The sequence below is a fragment of the Drosophila simulans genome, chromosome 3R (genome assembly GCF_016746395.2).
Source record: "Drosophila simulans strain w501 chromosome 3R, Prin_Dsim_3.1, whole genome shotgun sequence".
NCBI classification, from domain to species: Eukaryota; Metazoa; Arthropoda; class Insecta; order Diptera; family Drosophilidae; genus Drosophila; species Drosophila simulans.
Window position 1 is genome coordinate 8,607,547 of NC_052523.2, and position 18,820 is coordinate 8,626,366.

The 18,820-nt window shown below is 41.4% G+C and overlaps 2 protein-coding genes and 5 non-coding genes across 7 annotated transcripts; 4 read left to right on the top strand and 3 right to left on the bottom strand.

The window, feature by feature from the left end:
* Nucleotides 1–11,266: 11,266 nt before the first annotated feature.
* On the bottom strand, nt 11,267–11,338 carry Trnap-ugg. The gene has a single exon. It is a non-coding gene; the product is annotated as a tRNA-Pro (tRNA).
* Nucleotides 11,339–11,941: 603 nt separating this feature from the next.
* Trnaa-agc lies at nt 11,942–12,014 on the top strand. Its single transcript has one exon. It is a non-coding gene; the product is annotated as a tRNA-Ala (tRNA).
* A 1,837-nt stretch (nt 12,015–13,851) lies between these two features.
* Trnav-aac lies at nt 13,852–13,924 on the top strand. Its single transcript has one exon. It is a non-coding gene; the product is annotated as a tRNA-Val (tRNA).
* Nucleotides 13,925–13,970: 46 nt separating this feature from the next.
* LOC6727670 lies at nt 13,971–15,909 on the bottom strand. Its single transcript, XM_016175498.2, has 5 exons — nt 15,647–15,909; nt 15,077–15,430; nt 14,741–14,918; nt 14,491–14,687; nt 13,971–14,432 (listed from the first exon to the last, which is right to left on the bottom strand). Exons 1-5 carry the CDS (start codon nt 15,852–15,854, stop codon nt 13,987–13,989), a joined length of 1,383 nt encoding a protein of 460 aa, XP_016034257.1. The 5' UTR covers nt 15,855–15,909; the 3' UTR covers nt 13,971–13,986.
* Nucleotides 15,910–16,884: 975 nt separating this feature from the next.
* Nucleotides 16,885–17,721, bottom strand: LOC6727671 (attacin-A). Its single transcript, XM_002103003.4, has 2 exons — nt 17,497–17,721; nt 16,885–17,392 (listed from the first exon to the last, which is right to left on the bottom strand). The coding sequence occupies exons 1-2, from the start codon at nt 17,655–17,657 to the stop codon at nt 17,008–17,010; spliced, it is 546 nt and encodes a 181-aa protein (XP_002103039.1). The 5' UTR covers nt 17,658–17,721; the 3' UTR covers nt 16,885–17,007.
* Nucleotides 17,722–18,113: 392 nt separating this feature from the next.
* On the top strand, nt 18,114–18,187 carry Trnat-agu. Its single transcript has one exon. It is a non-coding gene; the product is annotated as a tRNA-Thr (tRNA).
* Nucleotides 18,188–18,362: 175 nt separating this feature from the next.
* Trnat-agu lies at nt 18,363–18,436 on the top strand. The gene has a single exon. It is a non-coding gene; the product is annotated as a tRNA-Thr (tRNA).
* The last annotated feature ends 384 nt before the right edge of the window (nt 18,437–18,820 follow it).

Here is an 18,820-nt window from a genome sequence, read left to right on the forward strand (position 1 = left end):
ATCGCTTTTGTTTGTTGGCTGAACTTTTGCCAGGTTTTGGCCGCCGGCTAACATACAAAATTAGCGCTTCGCTCACCAAAATGACTATACAATATTTACTATTCCTGGATGCGGGCGGTGGTTTTGGTTCCATTTCCGCAGCTCGGGCGACGTCTCAAGACGCTGCCAAAGTGGGCAACATATTGTCCTTGTACGCCGAACAACATAATTTTCTAATTGGCCAAAGTTGCTGCCAAGTTTTCACCCCGGCCAAAACCAGGCAGACCGAGAAAACATTTGTTCTCAGTTTCGGTTTGCTAATTCAATTTTAATGCTTGATTTCATATTAATTGAAAATGGCGTTTTAAGGAAATGTTGTAGAAGTACAAATGTGTGTACATACATATATGCACAAGCGTACTTGTAGGAAGCTGTGCTATAAAAGGGCCCTTAAACCAAAAACTGATAAGGAACATAGTCTACATTTTATTCGGCAATCCTCGATAAGCTTCTATTTTCGAATTGAAACTCACTGGAAGTTGGTTTCTTTGGTCGGCGTGCCTCGACCCCAAGCTGTATTTGCCCAAGGGCTTCTCAAGTCATTCGAAGGCGTTCATAACAGATGACCTCATATTTGTGGCACCCACACCCCGAAACCTGGCCAAAAGACGCTTTTTCTTGTCGCCGCTTTTTATGGCATGCACAAAAGCCAAAAGGCAAACACACTCGAGTCATAAAAAGATGCCTGCAGACAAACAAAGCGACACACGAGCATCCAGCAGGACGAACATAAAGATCAAATGTCAATACAGGGAATCGGGGGTCGAGGATTCGGCTAAATGTGGCCAAAAGGCGGCAGTGGAAAGACAAACAGCAGCGACGGGAAAATGTACAACAAATTTCTAAACGTTGTCATAAAAATGAAATGAAAACAAGCAGAAGGCGGTCAACAAACGGAAAAGCTAAACTTAAGACATTCAATAAGTTTACTTACGTCAAGTTAGAAGAATGGGAAAAAGAATGGGGTTCTGACCTTTTTTATCGCTTTAAATATGTTTATGAGCAGGTTTTTAGGAAACCATTGCGCTTATAAATCTCCAAGGTTTAATGTTTATGTGCACGAAATTGTTTTTAACGACAATGTGTGTCCATGTAAATTATTAGTTTAATAACGTCCCAACTCAGGGCAATTATTATAGCTCTTTGGGGATCATGCTTTATGGGGCTTGACAAATATTAATAGAATAGATTTACTCTGGGGAGACATAGATTATTAGCTGGCATATTTCTCAATCGGGTCTAAACGAAAACGAATCCATAAAAAATATATTTTTTGGAAACATCAACTCTTCTCCCGCAAAATAAAGTCATTTAGAATGAGGCCATGGGCAAGCTCTTACCACCGAATCCAGTCAATCTCCGTCCAGGACATTACCTTCACTACGGCAGACCCAACACTCAACGCCTTAATCAAATCACGGCCATAAGGATACCCTCATAAATATGTCAATTAATGGCACCCCCCTTGCCGCCCACTATCCGTCTGTTGTCTTATCTCAATGAAGACGTAAACGCTCTGATATCAATTTATGTCAATGTAAATGCCCAAGATTGGGTATAATGTATGCGAACCTCTACCATTCCATGGGACATGTGTCGGCGAATCTTAAACGGAGCTTATGAAACTATTAAAAGGCGAGCAGACGGGGCACACATGTCTCAAACAAGCAAACAAACAAACAAACGGGATGGTGTCCTTGCAGGGGGATGAGCAACACACATCCTTGGGTTGGGGGTAATTAGTTTGCTACACGCCCGAGGCGTGCCTTCGTGTCCTGGTCCTGTTGGTCCTGGGCCGCCATGAATAATTCCAGGCGGTGGCAAAAACTTTGACCAGCTGCTCGAAAAGGTTGACAAAACCTCAAGCCAGGCTAACCGCAAGACCAAGACGATGGTTATACGAGTGATGATGATGATGATGATGGGGATTTTCAAAGAGCAGAACAAGTCACTGGGTAGATTACTCATACGCACGGTTGCCCAAGAACATTCATTATTTAGTCCGTCTTCTTCATTTCATTTTTTTTTCGAGCTAATGTTAATTGCCTTTGTCTTCGCCACATTTGCATAATTCCGCTCTAAACAATAAAAATCTAATTTGGCCTTGCCGGCATTATAATTTCTTGTTAAATTCATAATTGTTAATTCTGTTGTGCGTTGCCAACACTTGCTGGCATTTTCTTTGGGGCTTAACTTTAATTAAGAGCCAAGTGCCAGGGTGGCTTCATCTGAATGTCCTGCTGCGCTGCGATGTCCTGTTCATGAGGGTGGAAAGATTGAGGAGAATCGTGCATGTGAATGGTCAGTCTGGTCACTGAAGATGACTGCACAAAGGGTGAAAGTATTCTGGATGATTTTAATGAACTTGGCACTGCCACGAGAAATAAAACTGGTAATTGAGAGTTCTTGTGGCCAAAGGAAATATGCACTAAGTAGGTACCTAGTTGCTCGTTTACGAATCCTTTATCAGAATCCTTGATTTTATCAATGAATTGTACTTACTATTAATATAGTTATACCACCGAAATATTTCCTTATCTTTGATACCTTACTTATTCACAATTTACCAGGGTGAGGCTACTAAACGATTTTGTTGTTCCTACCACAATTAGCCGCCCTTCTCCAATAACAACCACAAAATGTGGACCATTAAGAAGGAAAAACTTTAAGCGGCTCTCCAAGGCAGCTACCCATTCCCCCCTTTTTTGGTTACTGCCAAGAAACAAAAACCATTAAAATAATTTAATCGCACTTGAGGAAATCTTCGCGGGCCACAAAGTCGAGCATGAAATGCAAAAGTTTTTATTTTGACGCTTGGCGCCTTCGCTGCTGGCTCCTGATTGTAAATCGTTATCCTCGCAGGACTCGAGTTCGGAGGTGTTGGCTCCACGGCCATCCTTACAAGTTAATTTTCACATTGGGACATGACTGACACCCGTTTTCCACCACCGCGACTGAAGTCGCGGTAATTTCCTCGGCACTTTTGTTTAGTTTTTGATTTGACTTTTACTTTTTGCCTGCTGGTTTTTCGGTTTTGCCGGCTAATTATCATCATTTTGGCCAAATGCCTGAGGCGATTTGCCTTGGCCGGCGCTTTTAATGCTCCGAAGTTTCGACGGCATCAAGGGGATGTCTTTGGGGAGTTCGGGCCATTATGTAGCCATCAAAATAACTTGTTGTAACTTTTTGCTGTGATTTTCATAGCCGAAAAACAATCAAAATTTAATGTGCGGCGCCGCATTTTGATTGAAAAATAAAACACTCGGCATAATCAAATAAATGCCCAAACAACAACAGCCCTTTAAAAAAAACCATAAAAAAAACAGTGTGCAAAATAAACTGCTCATCATTTTCCAGGCCTGCAGTTCCAGGTCCCTTAGCAATCCCCAAAACGAGCCCATTCCCAAAATGCGATTCCGATTCCACCCGCATTTGCACGATTCGTTAAACAAAGCACACGTTAACAGGAGCGAAGGACGTTGGGTGTTTCCATGGGCGGGGCAAGGACAAACAGACATTTCGGGCGGTCAGTTTCAGCAGTTGCCCGCCGGCCGTCCAGGGGGCCACCGGTGGTGGGATTGGGGACTCCCCATAACTGGCAGCACATTTGCTTACCAAGAACTGGGCAATAATGGAGTTACTTCGAATATTTGGGAAGCGATTTAAATGATCTTGGAACCCAACTTTGCAAGTCATGATTGGTAATTAGCATATTTTATAAAAACAAGTTAATAAAATGCCTTTATGCTCTGTATTTTATTAGCTGGTACAATGTTCTATTAGAGTAAGATATTTAAAGTATTAATACCGTGGACTTCGGTTTACTGAAACTATATAAGGATATTATAAGATAAAGTTTAATACAAATCTAATCTAAATAATTTCAGTTTAATTTAAACGAATACTCGTATTTAGGGAATTTCAACTTCTCTAATCCCCTCAACCTTTTATTAATTCTTTCGTGTGTGGTCCATCAAATGCTTTTAACTTTTATTTGTTTAATACATTTTTCGTTCATGGCTGCGACAGAGATGTTGTTCTTCCTGCTTTTGTTTGCCGGCTACAACTGTCGTTTTGGGACAAGGTCCAAAAAAAAAAAGAAGGCAAAGTCGGTGAAAAAAGTACAACAAACAAGAAGAAACGTTGCAAAATTGTTGGCAAATATTGAACATGCAACATATTCGACTCATATGTCACACCGAAACGGTGAAAGCTGTCGCGAGTGGCTAACAAAAGGATGCTGTTTACCAACATTTGCATTTTGTTGGGCAAAAGGGCGGCAGGGCTTACCTTTTTTTACGAGTTGCCAAAAAAGAGAGTTGACCAGCAGGATGACGAATGACGGTTCCTGTACGAGAAAAATATCAAATGCAGCACAGCTGTTGTGCAAATAGTGGGACATTAATTTTAATTGTTTTGTCAGAAGGGTACTGTTTATGCTATACTATACCTGAAGCTTAAAAATTACAGAAAAGAAGAAGGGATACAAAGGATTTATTAAATCAAGTAGCAACAATAATATATACTAATTAAATAGTTATGTAAAATAAGAAATAGTTTTACACCAAAAAGTATTAATTCACACCTACGTATGCTTATCAATAAAATTTTAAACAATCAAATTAAGCAAAAACTACTATTTGCTACCATATAACTACACCATACTCATAGTTTCATAGTTGAATCCCACACTTATTCGCCAATTTTAACCCTTTTTGAAAGTGCCCTTGGGGAAAACAATAAAAATGAATATGTATTTAAATAACAGTTGCTATCAACACCGTTGCACGCTTTTGCCAGCATTCTCAACTCATTCACTTAGCCACTTAAGCACCTTTGTCCGGCCAAAATATGTCGGAAAAGATGAGAAAAATGGTGGAGCTACGGTCCAAGTAACTATAACATTTAAGCCGCTTTGCGAAAAGTTGTGGGCCATTTGATAGCCTCTGGCTTTAAAGTCACTCCATCCTCTACATTTCATAAAATTGTTTTTCATATGTGTTGGGTTCACAAATAAAATGTATGACCTTTTTATTTTTATGGCTGACAACTGGCAAGGTTGAAGCCAGGACGTCTAAATCATGTAAAGGATTTGCGTTTTATCATGTCTCGGGCGAGGCTTTTGGAGTTTTCCACCGCCTTTTGGTACCCACTAACCAGAAGTTAGCCGGAAATTGAAAATTTCCCCAATGCCTCATATGGGCGTTTGTTGCGACTGAAGTGTCAGCGATCCGATTCCCAAAGAGGCCAATAACATTTACGCTAATTTGATAATCTGTTCACGCACAAGGACCAGACATTTGCATGGTGCCAAAGGATCCTGACCGCCCCTAATTGGCTGGAATGGGACCCCTGGGAGCCGAGGAACTGTTTGTGCCCTGTTTCTCTATCTGTATCTATGTCCATTCAGCGGATGGACCCTTTTGCGTCCTATCAGCGCGTTATCATCGCATTTCCTTTCACTCTTGAGCGAACCGAAACACTTTTGGTCCGTGGTCAGCGAGTTTATTATTTTGTCCTTTATTTTTATAACCGCTTATCGCATTGTTGCTGGCCAGAAAGCTGTTTCAACCAGCGAAAAAAGTTCGTTTTGGTAATCGCTTTTACACGCTTGACTTCAGATGAAATTAGCTGCGGGTTCGGGATTTGTTTTGGTTTGGTCTCGGGTCAGAGGTCAGAGCTAAATAAATTAGCAGAATTGGATGTACCGGAATATCATTTTTATTTGGGCAGAAACATACAGTGTAAGCAAAGAATATTTGCTTTGGGAATAAAATTTAAGCCCAAAATAGCAGAAGTTCAATTTAAATTAAATGCAGCCAAATCCATTAGACCATATACTTACTTCCAACTGCAAGTTTCTGAATGTTCTGAATGTTCTGTCTGTTCTACATCTCGTTCTTATTAGCTGGCGTCTACCCGCCTAAATGGCCTGGCATCAACGGAAATGTTGGGCCAGCCCACACGGCGTATGAGCAATCTGCTACCCTTCGACACACACAAAAACATACGCCCCGTGGGCATTTCGGTGTGGCATGTGTGTGTGGGTTGATGTCCTGGTGTGCGACAAGATTTATGTATGTTTTCTTTTTCTGTCGGCGAACATTTTAACGCCTGCAAATTTGCTAATTAATTAGTTTAAATGCTCGAGGAGAGACGGCTAAAGATATAATTATAATGGAAATCGAGTTAGCTGTCGCATATATATCAGTTTCAGTTCCTTCACCAGGGATATATATACCTTGTAACAACCCCAAAATAATGCGTTTATGAGTGACTCACACAGCAGCGCCAAAAAATTCCTAAAAAAAATGAGACCAGGGAAAACACGCGCGCGTTTTTACACGCATGTAATTTGTGGGAAATTTGTTCAACCCTTTTTCCGCACTTTTCGCATACTTTTGCGGCAAATAAAGGCAAAATTAATTTAACGCGTGTTTTTCCTTGGTCCCTGCATAATGGAATTGATTTAAGGTTATTAATATGAGCACTCTGGGCACCCACAAAACGAAAAAAAAAAGAGTATAGAGTTACACGGGAAAAGCAAGAATGCCGGGAGATGCCTAAGTAAATGTTTGTAGCTGCTGTTGCTACTGCGGCTGTTTGGTAACCTTTAACGTCAATTTTATGCAAATTATGTTGTTTCGGTTGGAGATTTCCTCTGGGGAGAATGGTAGGATGGCGGGATGGATGTCTCGCTGAGTGCGAGGGGGCGTGGCATTTTCGAAACGACGGGGCGTCGCTCGAAAGTTTTGGAGTGCTGGGGAGTGTTGTTATTGAAGTTTCCCGAGGTGGCGTCTGTCGACTGCTCACTGCTGACTTATTCAATAAGCCAAGTTGAAGTATGCTCCATTATATATTTGTTGGTGGCTGCGGCCGGAGCTGCTTAAGCAAATACCGTGTGCTCGTGTATGCAAAAAGTGCAAATAATAATAATAAAGAGTACTTATTGTTTGATTTATGTGTCTGTGTATGCACAATTCTGGTCCAGGAGAAGGATGAGCTATGTTTTGGTTTTATAATGGAAGGGAGATCCCTTCTCAGAGCTGATAGCCGTGCAAGTGGATCCATGCTAGGCTTAATTAAGTCATAGAAGGAATATATGGCAGTCATAGAAGAATATATGGCATATTTTTGGCTCATTTAAATATAATAGTGTAAAGAAATCGGTAAATCGGACATAGTCCGATTAAAGTCTAGCTTAAATGTAAGATAGTTCTCAACTTAATGTTTAGCTTATTAGACTAGAAATTATTATTTCTAATAATTATTTAATGTGAAAATATATTTATTTCATTTTAAATGATATATTTCGTACAACTCATGGACCGCCGTCCATTTTGAGTTTCCACTGCTTAATTTTGCAACCTTCTTCACACAACTCAACTTTTCCTGGCTAATCCGCCACCATCAGTTTTCCCCGCTAAGCAACAACAGGCAGCAATGAAAATCCCCCGATAAAGTCACCTTTATTTGTCAGTCTTAGGCTCCCCCGAGTCAACTGTCAAGTCCTTCCATACCGGGCACGTTCCTCTGCCTTTCACGCAATCCTGAAGCGTTAAACCGCACACACCTATCACGATGATGATGATGTTCCCCTTCTAGTATTATTTCCTTTTTTTTTCTTTTTCAGCTGTTTTTGTTGTTCCACCGTGCGAATGGCAAAGTGAGCCATTTATCTTCGCTGGAACCTCAAGCGCGACATAGCAGCAATAGCAACAACGTGGGGCTACAACAATCACTTCCTACAGGCGTCATCCAATCCTCAATAATACCGCTTTGGAAATAAAACGATTTATATGGCGCCCAACAACAAGAAATCCAATAGAGGTGCACAAAGTTCAGAGATCGAAGAGGCAGGCAGAAAAATACGCTTAACAGTAATCAATTTAAATAAAAACATATTTCGAACAAGGGTGCTTAAAAGAAAAGGATTTATATGAGTGCAGTCTTATTCACTTAAAAAAAATTAATATATAACCAATATATATTGACGGAACTTAATTTAATTTCAGTGTAGTCCTGTCGCATTTTCGTTTTATACGGCCTTATCCAGACCAACATCAATCGCACAGCCGCAATAGCAAGAACAAGTAGTAAATGAAACCCCTGTATAAAAAAAGAAATCGAAACCAAAAAGAAAAACCGAAGTAAAATCGAAGATTGCTATCTTTGACGGCTTGTTTTCCTGCCCATTCTGCCTGGGCGGGGGGCGTGGCAGCTATTATGTATTGGCGTTGAAACAATTTGAACAACAGTAGTCGGCGTCTCCCAAGGAGGGAGTAAAAAAAAAAAAAACAAATGAAAGGAAGTCGTTTAAAAGTACAAACGGACATTATTTATCGCTCAAACCATTTAGCCACAGAAACTACCCGAAGAAGAGCCAAATAAAAAAGGCCAGGAGGAGCAGAAAGAGCACATCCGAGTGCGAATCCGAATTCCAATCCGAGTCCTTAAGACACCCACCCCAATCACTTGTCCATCTCGTGTTGTTGTGTCTACTTAGTTGTAATAAATGGAAAAACGCAAAGGGCCACGAGAGTCCTGGCCACAATGCCTTGCATATAATTTCTGTTCGGATTTCGGAGGTTTGGATGGAGTAGGAAGCGGATTGAGCTGGTCTAGCAATTGGATTTTAGGATAGCTACTAAGGGAAATCGATTGATTTCTGCTTGCTCAAGCAGTTTTCCCAATAAGTAATTTACAGTTGTCATTAAGTGGGAAAACTTCGGGGGTTGTGGATAGGAAGTGCGTGCGAGGAGTTCTTCGAAATGAGTTTTTGTGCTTTAGAGCGGTAGTATTTAGTACTTGGAAAACATGTGTTTCCTTACATGAAATTGGAAAAACTTTACTTTTAAAAATATTCTGTATGTATTATAGTGCTTAAAAGGTATTACTGCACACCTCAGTCACTTCAGGGAAAAAGTACTCTTTGTATGCAAAGCAGAATATTTGAACTCGTCTGCTCAAACACCTTTCTATTAGCACATCCATCCTGGTGGCAAACTGCCCATCCATTCTCCCCAAACTTGTCATATGGAGCGCAACGCAGCGGAATCCTTGTCCAGATCCGCTGCTAACCCCCAAAACTCAGAGTCCCGCAGACAGCCAGCGAACTGGGGATCCAGAGGCAGAAGATTGAGGAGCAGGAGATGGGAGCAGTCAGCTAGCCACGGGCATCCTATCGCCCTAAACCACTTTAGTGTCAGTCCCGCTGACAGCGGTCCAGTTCCATTGCCTCGACTCGTGAACATTGTCGCCTTTTTGTTTGGTTGCCGGGAGGATTTGGATCGTGGTTTGGGGATTGAGGAGTAGTCAGGGACTGGAGTACACTGTTGTCTCTTAACATGGCCAGTGGTCTTGTCGACATTGCGATAACAAAACACACACACACAAAAATGGGCGGAAAAAAAGGAATTTTACGCTCTTGGCCATAATGAGGGTGATTTTCGTATTTGTGGTAGATTTGTCCACTTAGCAGGAATGACCAGGCCGAGGACCAAAGCTGTTGCAATTTGCTGGCAAATCATTTGTACATTTCCACAGTGGATTACGGTTTTGGCCGGCATCAGCGCCCTGACCACCGCCGACTCCCTGATTCCTGATGATAATGCTCATAATTTGCGAGGCCTGCATATATTTTGGGCCACTTTTTTCCATTTTAGGCCATGATATATGCGCCAGCATGCTTCAGCAATGATTTGTGCTAATGAGTGAAAGTCTGTGGGTGGGCAGTTCCACGTCTAGGATTTCATGGGAAAATTTCGAAACCGAAGCTGGACAGATTCTTGCATTTAATTGGCATTTCTATGCCCGGGGTGTGGGTGAAAGTTTTTTAATAAAGACCCAGTCGAAATAAAACCGAACCTCTCTTCATTCCAACTCAGTTGATTTTCATTTTCGTTTTCATTTGCCCATTTAGCCAGCGACCTCAAATGCGGGTTTCTACCGGCATTCCGGCATTTTGTCTCCCTCGGTGTGCACACAATTGTCTACGGATTTTCAATATTATTTGCTGCGGTCTTCCGATATACAAAAATGCCCCCGTCCGTCTACCATCTGCTACCATCATCATCTTGGGGGTCCATTGTGGGTGTGAAATCGTGGAAACTGCGGACGCTGACTGACTGCCACTGTCAACGGAGCCGAACTCAATGTAGCCGCTTTCAATTGGGCATTTTATTTTATATTTGAATTTTAAAATTCCTTCCGCTCCGGCGACGGACGACGGTCCACGGGCCACGGGCCACAGGAAAATGGACAATTTGTGTTTGTGGCAATTGATTGGCAAATATTGTCCGGGCAAATGGTTAAGGCGAAAAGGTTTGCTGATTAATACGCAGTGACAGCAAGTCAGGCTAAAAGGAAAAGGGACCATCCATCCACGAGAGCAAAACAGAAATCACTGAATGGATCTAAGGAAATATCCTTTCAAGTAAGAAATGTAAGGTTTAAATTGAAGGTTCAAGCAGAGTATTCTCCTTCTGATCACAAATGATAGTTAAGGCAAATACTTATAGTTCGATCGGTAAAATAAAACAATGCATTTAAATATATATACCTATATGTATGTATGTACATATGCATTTAGGTTGAATCATCCCTGCCGATCGAATTTTATACTTAGCATTCTCTTACTTCTTGCAGCAATTCATCCATAGCTGCACGCTCCATTTGAGCGTCTTAAAGTCGGCGATAAAAGGAAAAAAACTTAGTCAATGGCAACTTGCATGCAAATTACAAGCAATAAAACGTGGCACATTCGAATGCTTAGGCAAACTTCTGCTACAAGACTCCAGAGCCCGGGGAGATTATTCTTTATTGTTTGGAGAATGGCAAAAGCAACGAGCAGGACGAGAGTCCTTGTGGCAATTCGCACATCATGCGATTGGCATTGAGATTGCGACTTGGTATCGGGCAATTCCCAGGACTGTCATATGCGGGGACAACAAACACACCAGACTCGAGGGATATGCAAATTTGTCATCCAGTAAACCAAACAGAAAACACATATAAAGGAGTGAAATAATCATAAAAACGTCAGGCTCCGATGTTGGCTGGGGTGAAACAATCCTGAATTGAATTTTTATCTATTGTATTGGCAATAAAGTCACATTGTCACAGCATGTATAAAATGATTATTGTTTACTCCTACTCCCCCCCTACATCAGGGCCTATATTTTTTGGAATCCTTAAGGTGGAAAAAGACAGCAAAAATTTTAAACAAGGGCTCAACCGGGATTTGAACCCGGGACCTCTCGCACCCAAAGCGAGAATCATACCCCTAGACCATTGAGCCGCTTAAGATAACGGCTACAATTTTTGGCTATTTAAGCTTAAAACTGATTATAAATTTATACCTGTTTCAGCCCATCTGAAGATACATTTCCGACATGCATATTAAGTGAATTCATGGCATTAAAATCGGGGTCAACCAGTTTCACTCGTTTCTTTCACACAAGCTGCATACCATGCATAATTTGGTTCGATAATAATTAACCCATTCAAACCTCTTTAGAAATCTCTACAAGGCCTAAACCGTTTTTACCGCACCTGATTGTTTGTAGTATTGAAACAAAACATAATCATTGGAACATTTTTACGTTGTTAGGCTCGATAAAAAATTCAAATTGGAAAGGTTTCTATGTTAACTCAATAAATATTGTTGAATCGCTGAATATTTTGTTGACACAGTCTTCAGTCGAAATATATTTAATATTTTGGAGAGGTAAGCTTTTTTGACTTATTTAATGTTAAATAGCTTATCAAAATATATAACATAGAGTTAACCATGTTTAATCAATAAAATAACTATTTCAGCATTCAAAGGGTTAAGCCCTATAAAACTTTATTGTTGCAGAGGTTTTCTCTTAAAGCCCTTGAAAACGCCAAAAACCACGAAGGGGATGTAGCTCAGATGGTAGAGCGCTCGCTTAGCATGTGAGAGGTACGGGGATCGATGCCCCGCATCTCCAGTTGGTTCTTTTTTCTTTCATCAGATGCCCATTTTATTTTTATTTAATTAGAGTTGGAAAATTGTAGATTGTACGGCAACTTACCCTCATCACTGGATCGCTGATTTATTGACTTTTAAACACTGGAGCTGGCTCTTATTATTTTTCGTAGCACGGCAGCTGACTCATCAAAATTTGTTTTGTCTCCGGCGCTTTCGGCATGCTTTTAATTTAATTTGAAAAGTTTTGCATGCCCATTTGGTACATTTAACCCCTTGCCTTGGGGCCACAAAAAAAAAATAGAGGAAAAAATGGAAAGGAATATCATAAATAATGATGATAACTGTCTAAAGTTTTCGTAGCATGCTATGGTACAAATAGCCACACCCGGCGCCCACACCAAATGCAATTAACTGGACAGAGGGCTGAAGCCGAGAAGAAAAATATGACAATTAGGCGCAAAACTAATTGATGTTGGCAGGGGCCAATTTAAGGGATTAGAAAGAAAAAGAAAGAATAAAATTTAAATTGGATATTTTAAGGAGTCAGATATTTTCCTTCATGGTGATGTAAGATGAAGTAAAAGAAGGATTTTACTCTATCAAATTTATGCATTACGTTATATTGATTTTAAAGTGTCGGAAACTTTTTTTTATCTTAAAGACCATTTCTTTTTTCATCCCACAACCTATTTCCTTCCAAGAGACTTTTTATTGTTTGGCTGGCTCAAGTTTTTGGCTCGTTATAAATCACACGACTGAATCCATTGAAGATTTATGAGCTGCTAAATATGCTGGCGAAACAACAGGCGACGGTGGTGGTGTCCTGGACATTTTAGCCAAAAAACTTTATCCACATATCAAACTTTAAAACGCAATTATCATATATGTATGGAAAATGGATGTATCCTGCCGCACGGTCTGTATTCCTCGTCGGTGTTGTTTTTTACTTGCGCAGATAAACAAAACAAGGTCCTAAATAAACAAAATGAGAAAAAGAATAAGCACGAAATGAGTAAAAAGTTGCACGAGACAAAAATACAATTTCGTTTTAATTGAAAAATAGCAACAACAGCATAAGCAAGTCCGTAAATTGAAAACAAAGGTGCAGATATCGGAATTCCATACGGATATGTTAGGGAATAGAAAGTTAGAATACGTAATTTGTATTTTTATGCTACCATACTTTTAAAATGTCACTTTTCACCTCAAATCTATTGGAAAATAATCTAATTAATGGCAAATTCTATTATAAAACCTTAACCCCTCTTCGCACCTTTGGACCCTTAACCCAACCGCACTTAAAATGCCATTAACAAAAGCACAAGCAATTTTTACACTTTGCGTGCCAATAAGAGCAGCCGAACAAACAACAAACTAGCTCGCAAAAACAAGAGCAAGCCAAATAACAACAACACCCACTAAAATAGCATCAAACTGAATTTTCTTTTTATTTATTTTCTCAACAACTTTTAACCTTTTTTCCAACTCATTTTCAAGCGTTTCCACTTAGTTGGTTGTTGTTTTTGTCGTTGTTGCTGGCCCAGGCCATTAGAAAAGGACAGATGGGTTCAGAGAGTTGGGTCCTTGGCAATCTTGATGGGGTTACCATTGTTTTTGTTGGCTTAAGTCAACAAGGTCGAGGGTTAATGAAAGTTGGCTTGAAAGCTTCGAGGTAGGTATGTAGCTCGCTGCTTAAGTTGTTGCAATGCCTTTGGGAGGAGAGTGGGATAGAGGCAAGCCACTATATATATATGCGTGCACTTTTTAAATTATTTCCTATAATCGTGCTTTTATTATATCAGATATATTTGCTAGCTTATCTTAAATTTTCTATGAGGAAAACGTTCGTCATCCGAGTTTCCGTGGTGTAGTGGTTATCACATCCGCCTAACACGCGGAAGGCCCCCGGTTCAATCCCGGGCGGAAACAGTTGGAATTTATTTTTTGTTATACATTTATTTACTAAAATGCTTACAAATATCTAGTATTATTTACAGCTGCATCATGGCCTTAAACTTATCACGCTGCTTTTGCTTCAAGGCCTCGTGCTTCTTACGATCCACATTTTTAAGCAGAAAATCTTGAAATTTCCTACGCATATCTAACGATAGACCTGTATTTCGAAGGTCCAACCTCTCAAGAACCTTGTTGCAGCTAATTATCTTCATCAAGTGCTTGCCAAAGTCCTCTCCCAAGGAATTATTCGACAGATCTATTTCCAGCAGGCTCGTGTGTTGGCAAATTAGCATCATAAACAGTTTGGTAATCGTTTCTGTAATTCCACAAGTTCCCAGGTCCAACTCCTTGATGGGCATGACCTGAAGTGTGTTGAAGATGGCCGCAGCTCCGTCACTTTGAATGGGATTCAAGCGAAGCACCAGTTTCTCGAGGGGAACATGCCGCAGGGTGCGACTAAGAATGTAAGCTCCTTCTTCGGCTGGAAGATAAATACTTCATGAGGTAAGATATGAAACGCCAATTATTTATGTACTTACTGATCTTGTTATTGGTCAAATCGAGGACAGTGAGAGTGCCGAAGGACTCCTTGCCGCACGTCTCCAAGAAGCAGCGGATTCCCGCATCTCCCACTGCACAGTGCAGCAAGGACATCTCGGTCAGATGGTGACATCCTTTATCCAAACTGTGCGCCAGAAATCGTAACTGATATGGCATTAACTTCGTGTTGTGCAGGCTGAAACTCAAAAAAATTGCAGAAGGCACTTTTGTGGAGCAGCCGGTCCTCACCAGAACTTCCGCAACTCGTGGCACTGACTGAGTCCCTTGGTCAAGTGTAGAATATCCCTGACAGTCAGTTGGTTGCAGCCCATTTGGTAATTGCAACCCACCGTCTTGGTGCTGTAACTCAGTCGCAGTTGGCGTAAATCCGGCAGATTGCTCAGTAGGTAATCAAGCGGAATGTGATCTGCAGATGGGTGGTAAATTTCGAATATTTCATATCCTCGTAAATTTGATAAATATTCCGAAATAAACTTTGACAATGTTGGGAGAAGCATTATGCTTGAAGTATGAAGAATGCCATTGCAACAAGCAATCCCAGGGTGTTTTCCATTCGAGACTCACCATTCGCATCGGTTGTGGGCGGAGCGGGTTGAAGGAAACTTATCTCCAACTGATTTATGTACGCCGCACAGATGTCCAGGACGACCTGAACGTTGCCATCCTGCTCATAGTCGCCCGTCGGCATGTTTTCAATAAACTCCTGCACATGTCCCTCCATGTAGATGTTGATCCAGGGCCGCTCCCTGCCCCGCGCCTGAAGTGGGGCGCTCCTCCAACGGTGGCCGTAGCAGCGCTGCCAGAAGAAGTCCTCGCGGATGTGGGCGCTGAGCAACTGCAGCGGCAGCTGCGTGTCCAGATGGCTAAGAAGGTAGTTGCGGTCCTCGCGACGGCCCAGCTGCCGGTACAGCGGCAACTCTGCGGATGAGCAATGTCTGGATCTTATCAGTTCGGCAAGGACTGTCAGTCTGGCTACTTTCTAACTAAAAATATCTAAGCTCTATCTAGCTTTAAATGTAAACATAATTTTAAAAACAAACGTTTTAAAAACAAATTTTAAAGTGATAGAAATTTTAAAGTGAATCAATTGCCAATTTGTGCTATTTCTAGACAAGTTTATAGTCAAATGCTCACCACTCCAATTCTCGACGATGGCATCGAGAACAAGATGTCGCAGACTTTTCGCTTGATTGGTCTGGTCCTCCTGGTCTTCGCTGGGGATATGGATTGTGTCCACTGATTTATCGCCGACTTTGGGCAACTTGACATCGGTGAGATTGAAATAGGCCTTGAAGGTGTCAATGGAAACGGTGCTGGGAAATTCGCAGTACGTGAAATCCATGTTAACAAATCTAGACTCGTAAAATATGCAAACTCCAGATACTCATATAGTTGAAAGTTGAATATTGTTTATTAGTTCGGCTTCTTGGCTGCCAGGAAACGGTTGCCAACGAAGGTCCTTTATTGATATTCAACTATAACAAAAGGTTGCGGTGAGAGCACTTTCCGAATACGATTGTGTTACCCAAAAACCATCACATTTAAAGATGACTTAAAGTCTGGTCAATTTGAGCTTTCCAAATTTCCTCGAATATCTTTGCTTACCCAACAGAAAGATTTGCATAACAAAGTCGTTTTGGGCTGCGGGATAAAACCTCGAGTGGCAAGCCGATTATGACCCTAATTACATGACATTACAAGTCAGCGTTTATCCCACTCACCATCGCCCACCGGTTCTCACAGGACCCCTGGGAGTATCAAAAGTATTGACTTGGCATCTTTCATTGCGGCCAATCAAGGCGGATATCTACCTGGGGATTAGGCCAGCTGACATGACTTGCCTTGGTCCTTCGAGGAAGTCAAAGTCGGGGCTGCTTGACTGGCTGGTGTAATTTTTACGGCTTAACTAGGACTCCGCTGTGTCTGCGAAAAATGCAAAGTATATTCACGCATAAAACGCGTTATTTATGTCTCGGCCTCGACGACGCGTCGACCGAGAATTAATAACCAACCCCGCGATGGATGCTGCCATGATGCGCATTATTATGGCCAAATTATACACCTTATAAAACAGTTGGGCGCGCTGCTCTGCCGAAACCAAATTTTTATGTAAAGCAATTTATTTTGAATTATTTTTATGGCACTTAACGGTTGCGGTGCTTGCACACATTGGTGCAAAAAAAAAAATAATGCCAAAAAGCTGACTAGTCAAAAATTTGTTTCTCATGGTCTACGTTCGTCTGTAGATGGGTTTTCGAACCCCAAAGGATTTCCCCAAGTGGCTCGGTTATTGTGTAGAATTTCACGCGATAAAATATGGGAAATCGATGGGCACTTTGACAGGAGTTTAAAGAGTTCAATGATATTGCGTGTTACCAAGTAGAAAACGCTTTGAATAGGATGGTTTATTTAAGCTTCGATATAATGCATATAAATACGGTACATGTTTCTTTTCTTGGCTAAATATAAATAGTTTCAATAAAACTGTAAAGGATTTAAAAATTATATCGCAAGTTAACTCCGGTGCCGAAATCGGACTTGCCGCGCATCGGTCCCCTTAAGTGATGATTGGCACTTCCGGTGGCGTTGACGTTGAGGTTGCCACTTGGTGAGGTATATAGATTTGCAGTGCCAGAAGCCTGGACGGCGGTCATACCGAACTGAGGAACCCTAGTGACCCCAACTGCCGCCTGGTGGCCCGTTCCAGTGTGCAAATTGAGTCCTCCACCAAACTGATCGTGCGATCTGTTATGACTGTGAAAGGCAGTTGCATTCATAGCGGTGTTATTGCTCTGGAAGAGATTGGCTTGGGCTGCGGCAGTGGTAGTGCTGCCCATGCCCTCGATGTGGCCATGCTGCAGCGAGAGACCATGGCCATTGCTGTGGGATGAAGAGAAAAAAGATTACAACAATAAAATATTTATATTGGAATTTTAAACAACTTTTAAGAAAAAACATTTATTCTTGGAATTAAGTGGACTTACGCGTTGACCGCTCCATAAACTCCCTTGGTGACTGGACCACCAGCGCCTGGAGTGGAGGCGAATACTCCGGCTCGAGCATTGGCAAGATCATCACCGACCCTTACTCCGCATTGGGCGGTTGCCTCTCCGGTCTTTGGGTTTCCTGAAGCCTGACATTCCATCTTATATAATTCCTTGATTTCGTCCTTCTGCTTGCACTCTATCTCGTAGTTTGAGTGACTGCATATTACCGACGGTCGCTTTTATACTCTCATGTCTTTTGTCGCAAAAGTAACCCCACGCAATTCGGTGATTTCCCCATAAATTTTCTTTTGTCTGTTAATCATCCTATAATAAACAGCAATATGCATTTGTTTTTCCCCTTTAGATATTGTGAATAATCTCAGTGGGACTCCCAAATGCTGGTATACGTATTGTAAGATACATAACTTAAGAAAATATTTAGTATGGTTCTTCCCATTCAAAGAACGCTAGTAGTTTACATACATTTTATACGTGGACTTCGTTTAATTTCTCTTTAAGATCTTCTATTTGAAGAGAATTTCATTTCAGCTATTGACACTTTAATTTGAATTGGGCAAGGCAATTATGAAAAATTGGTCAGACGAACAACGCATGGCGCCGTGGCTTAGTTGGTTAAAGCGCCTGTCTAGTAAACAGGAGATCGTGAGTTCGAATCTCGCCGGGGCCTACACAAGAGCTTGTGTCAATATTTTTTTGTTTTTCATATCTTTTTAATTTTATCTGTATAGTATCATCAATCGAAATCAATACTTGACCTTGAGTTATTTTTAATGATCATTGATACCTCCAACCAAGCACCCACCCACCACAGAAGTTTCCAAATTTTCGGGTTGAACACAAGTGGCGCCGTGGCTTAGTTGGTTAAAGCGCCTGTCTAGTAAACAGGAGATCGTGAGTTCGAATCTCGCCGGGGCCTATTCTCGAACGCGAATTGTGTTGTGGAATTGTTTTTTTCCTACGGGGTATTCATTGCACTACGTTGCAGCTGTCAGTCTTTTGGAATCAGAATAAAGGGAAAACTCTCGTTTTTCTTTTGCACGTCTGCCCCGATGACAGCTGACAAAAAGTTTGGTCGGCGTAAACAGTGGCCACGGACTCAGAAGCACCACCACCTCGCACATCCTTCTCGACATCCACCTGTTGTTGTCCTTGCAGTGGCGTTGCATAACGGAAACCGTCCGGCGGAAATGTTCGACAGCATGTTGCGATGTTGTCCACCGCAAGGTGGAAAAAAACGACCGGAGATCCGGGGCCTCGTATATTTGCCTTGCAAATGGAACGAACGGCTTTTCAATTTCAC

Excerpts from the sequence above, each read along its gene's own strand:
- LOC6727670 (XM_016175498.2), bottom strand. The coding sequence starts at position 15,854 with ATGGATTTCACGTACTGCGAATTTCCCAGCACCGTTTCCATTGACACC. Across the intron at positions 14,919-15,076 it reads GCCCACAACCGATGCGAATG|ATCACATTCCGCTTGATTAC; the intron begins GTGAGTCTCGAA and ends ACCCATCTGCAG. Across the intron at positions 14,433-14,490 it reads TTTGACCAATAACAAGATCA|CCGAAGAAGGAGCTTACATT; the intron begins GTAAGTACATAA and ends TTTATCTTCCAG.
- LOC6727671 (XM_002103003.4), bottom strand. The coding sequence starts at position 17,657 with ATGGAATGTCAGGCTTCAGGAAACCCAAAGACCGGAGAGGCAACCGCC. Across the intron at positions 17,393-17,496 it reads GTTTATGGAGCGGTCAACGC|CAATGGCCATGGTCTCTCGC; the intron begins GTAAGTCCACTT and ends TTCATCCCACAG.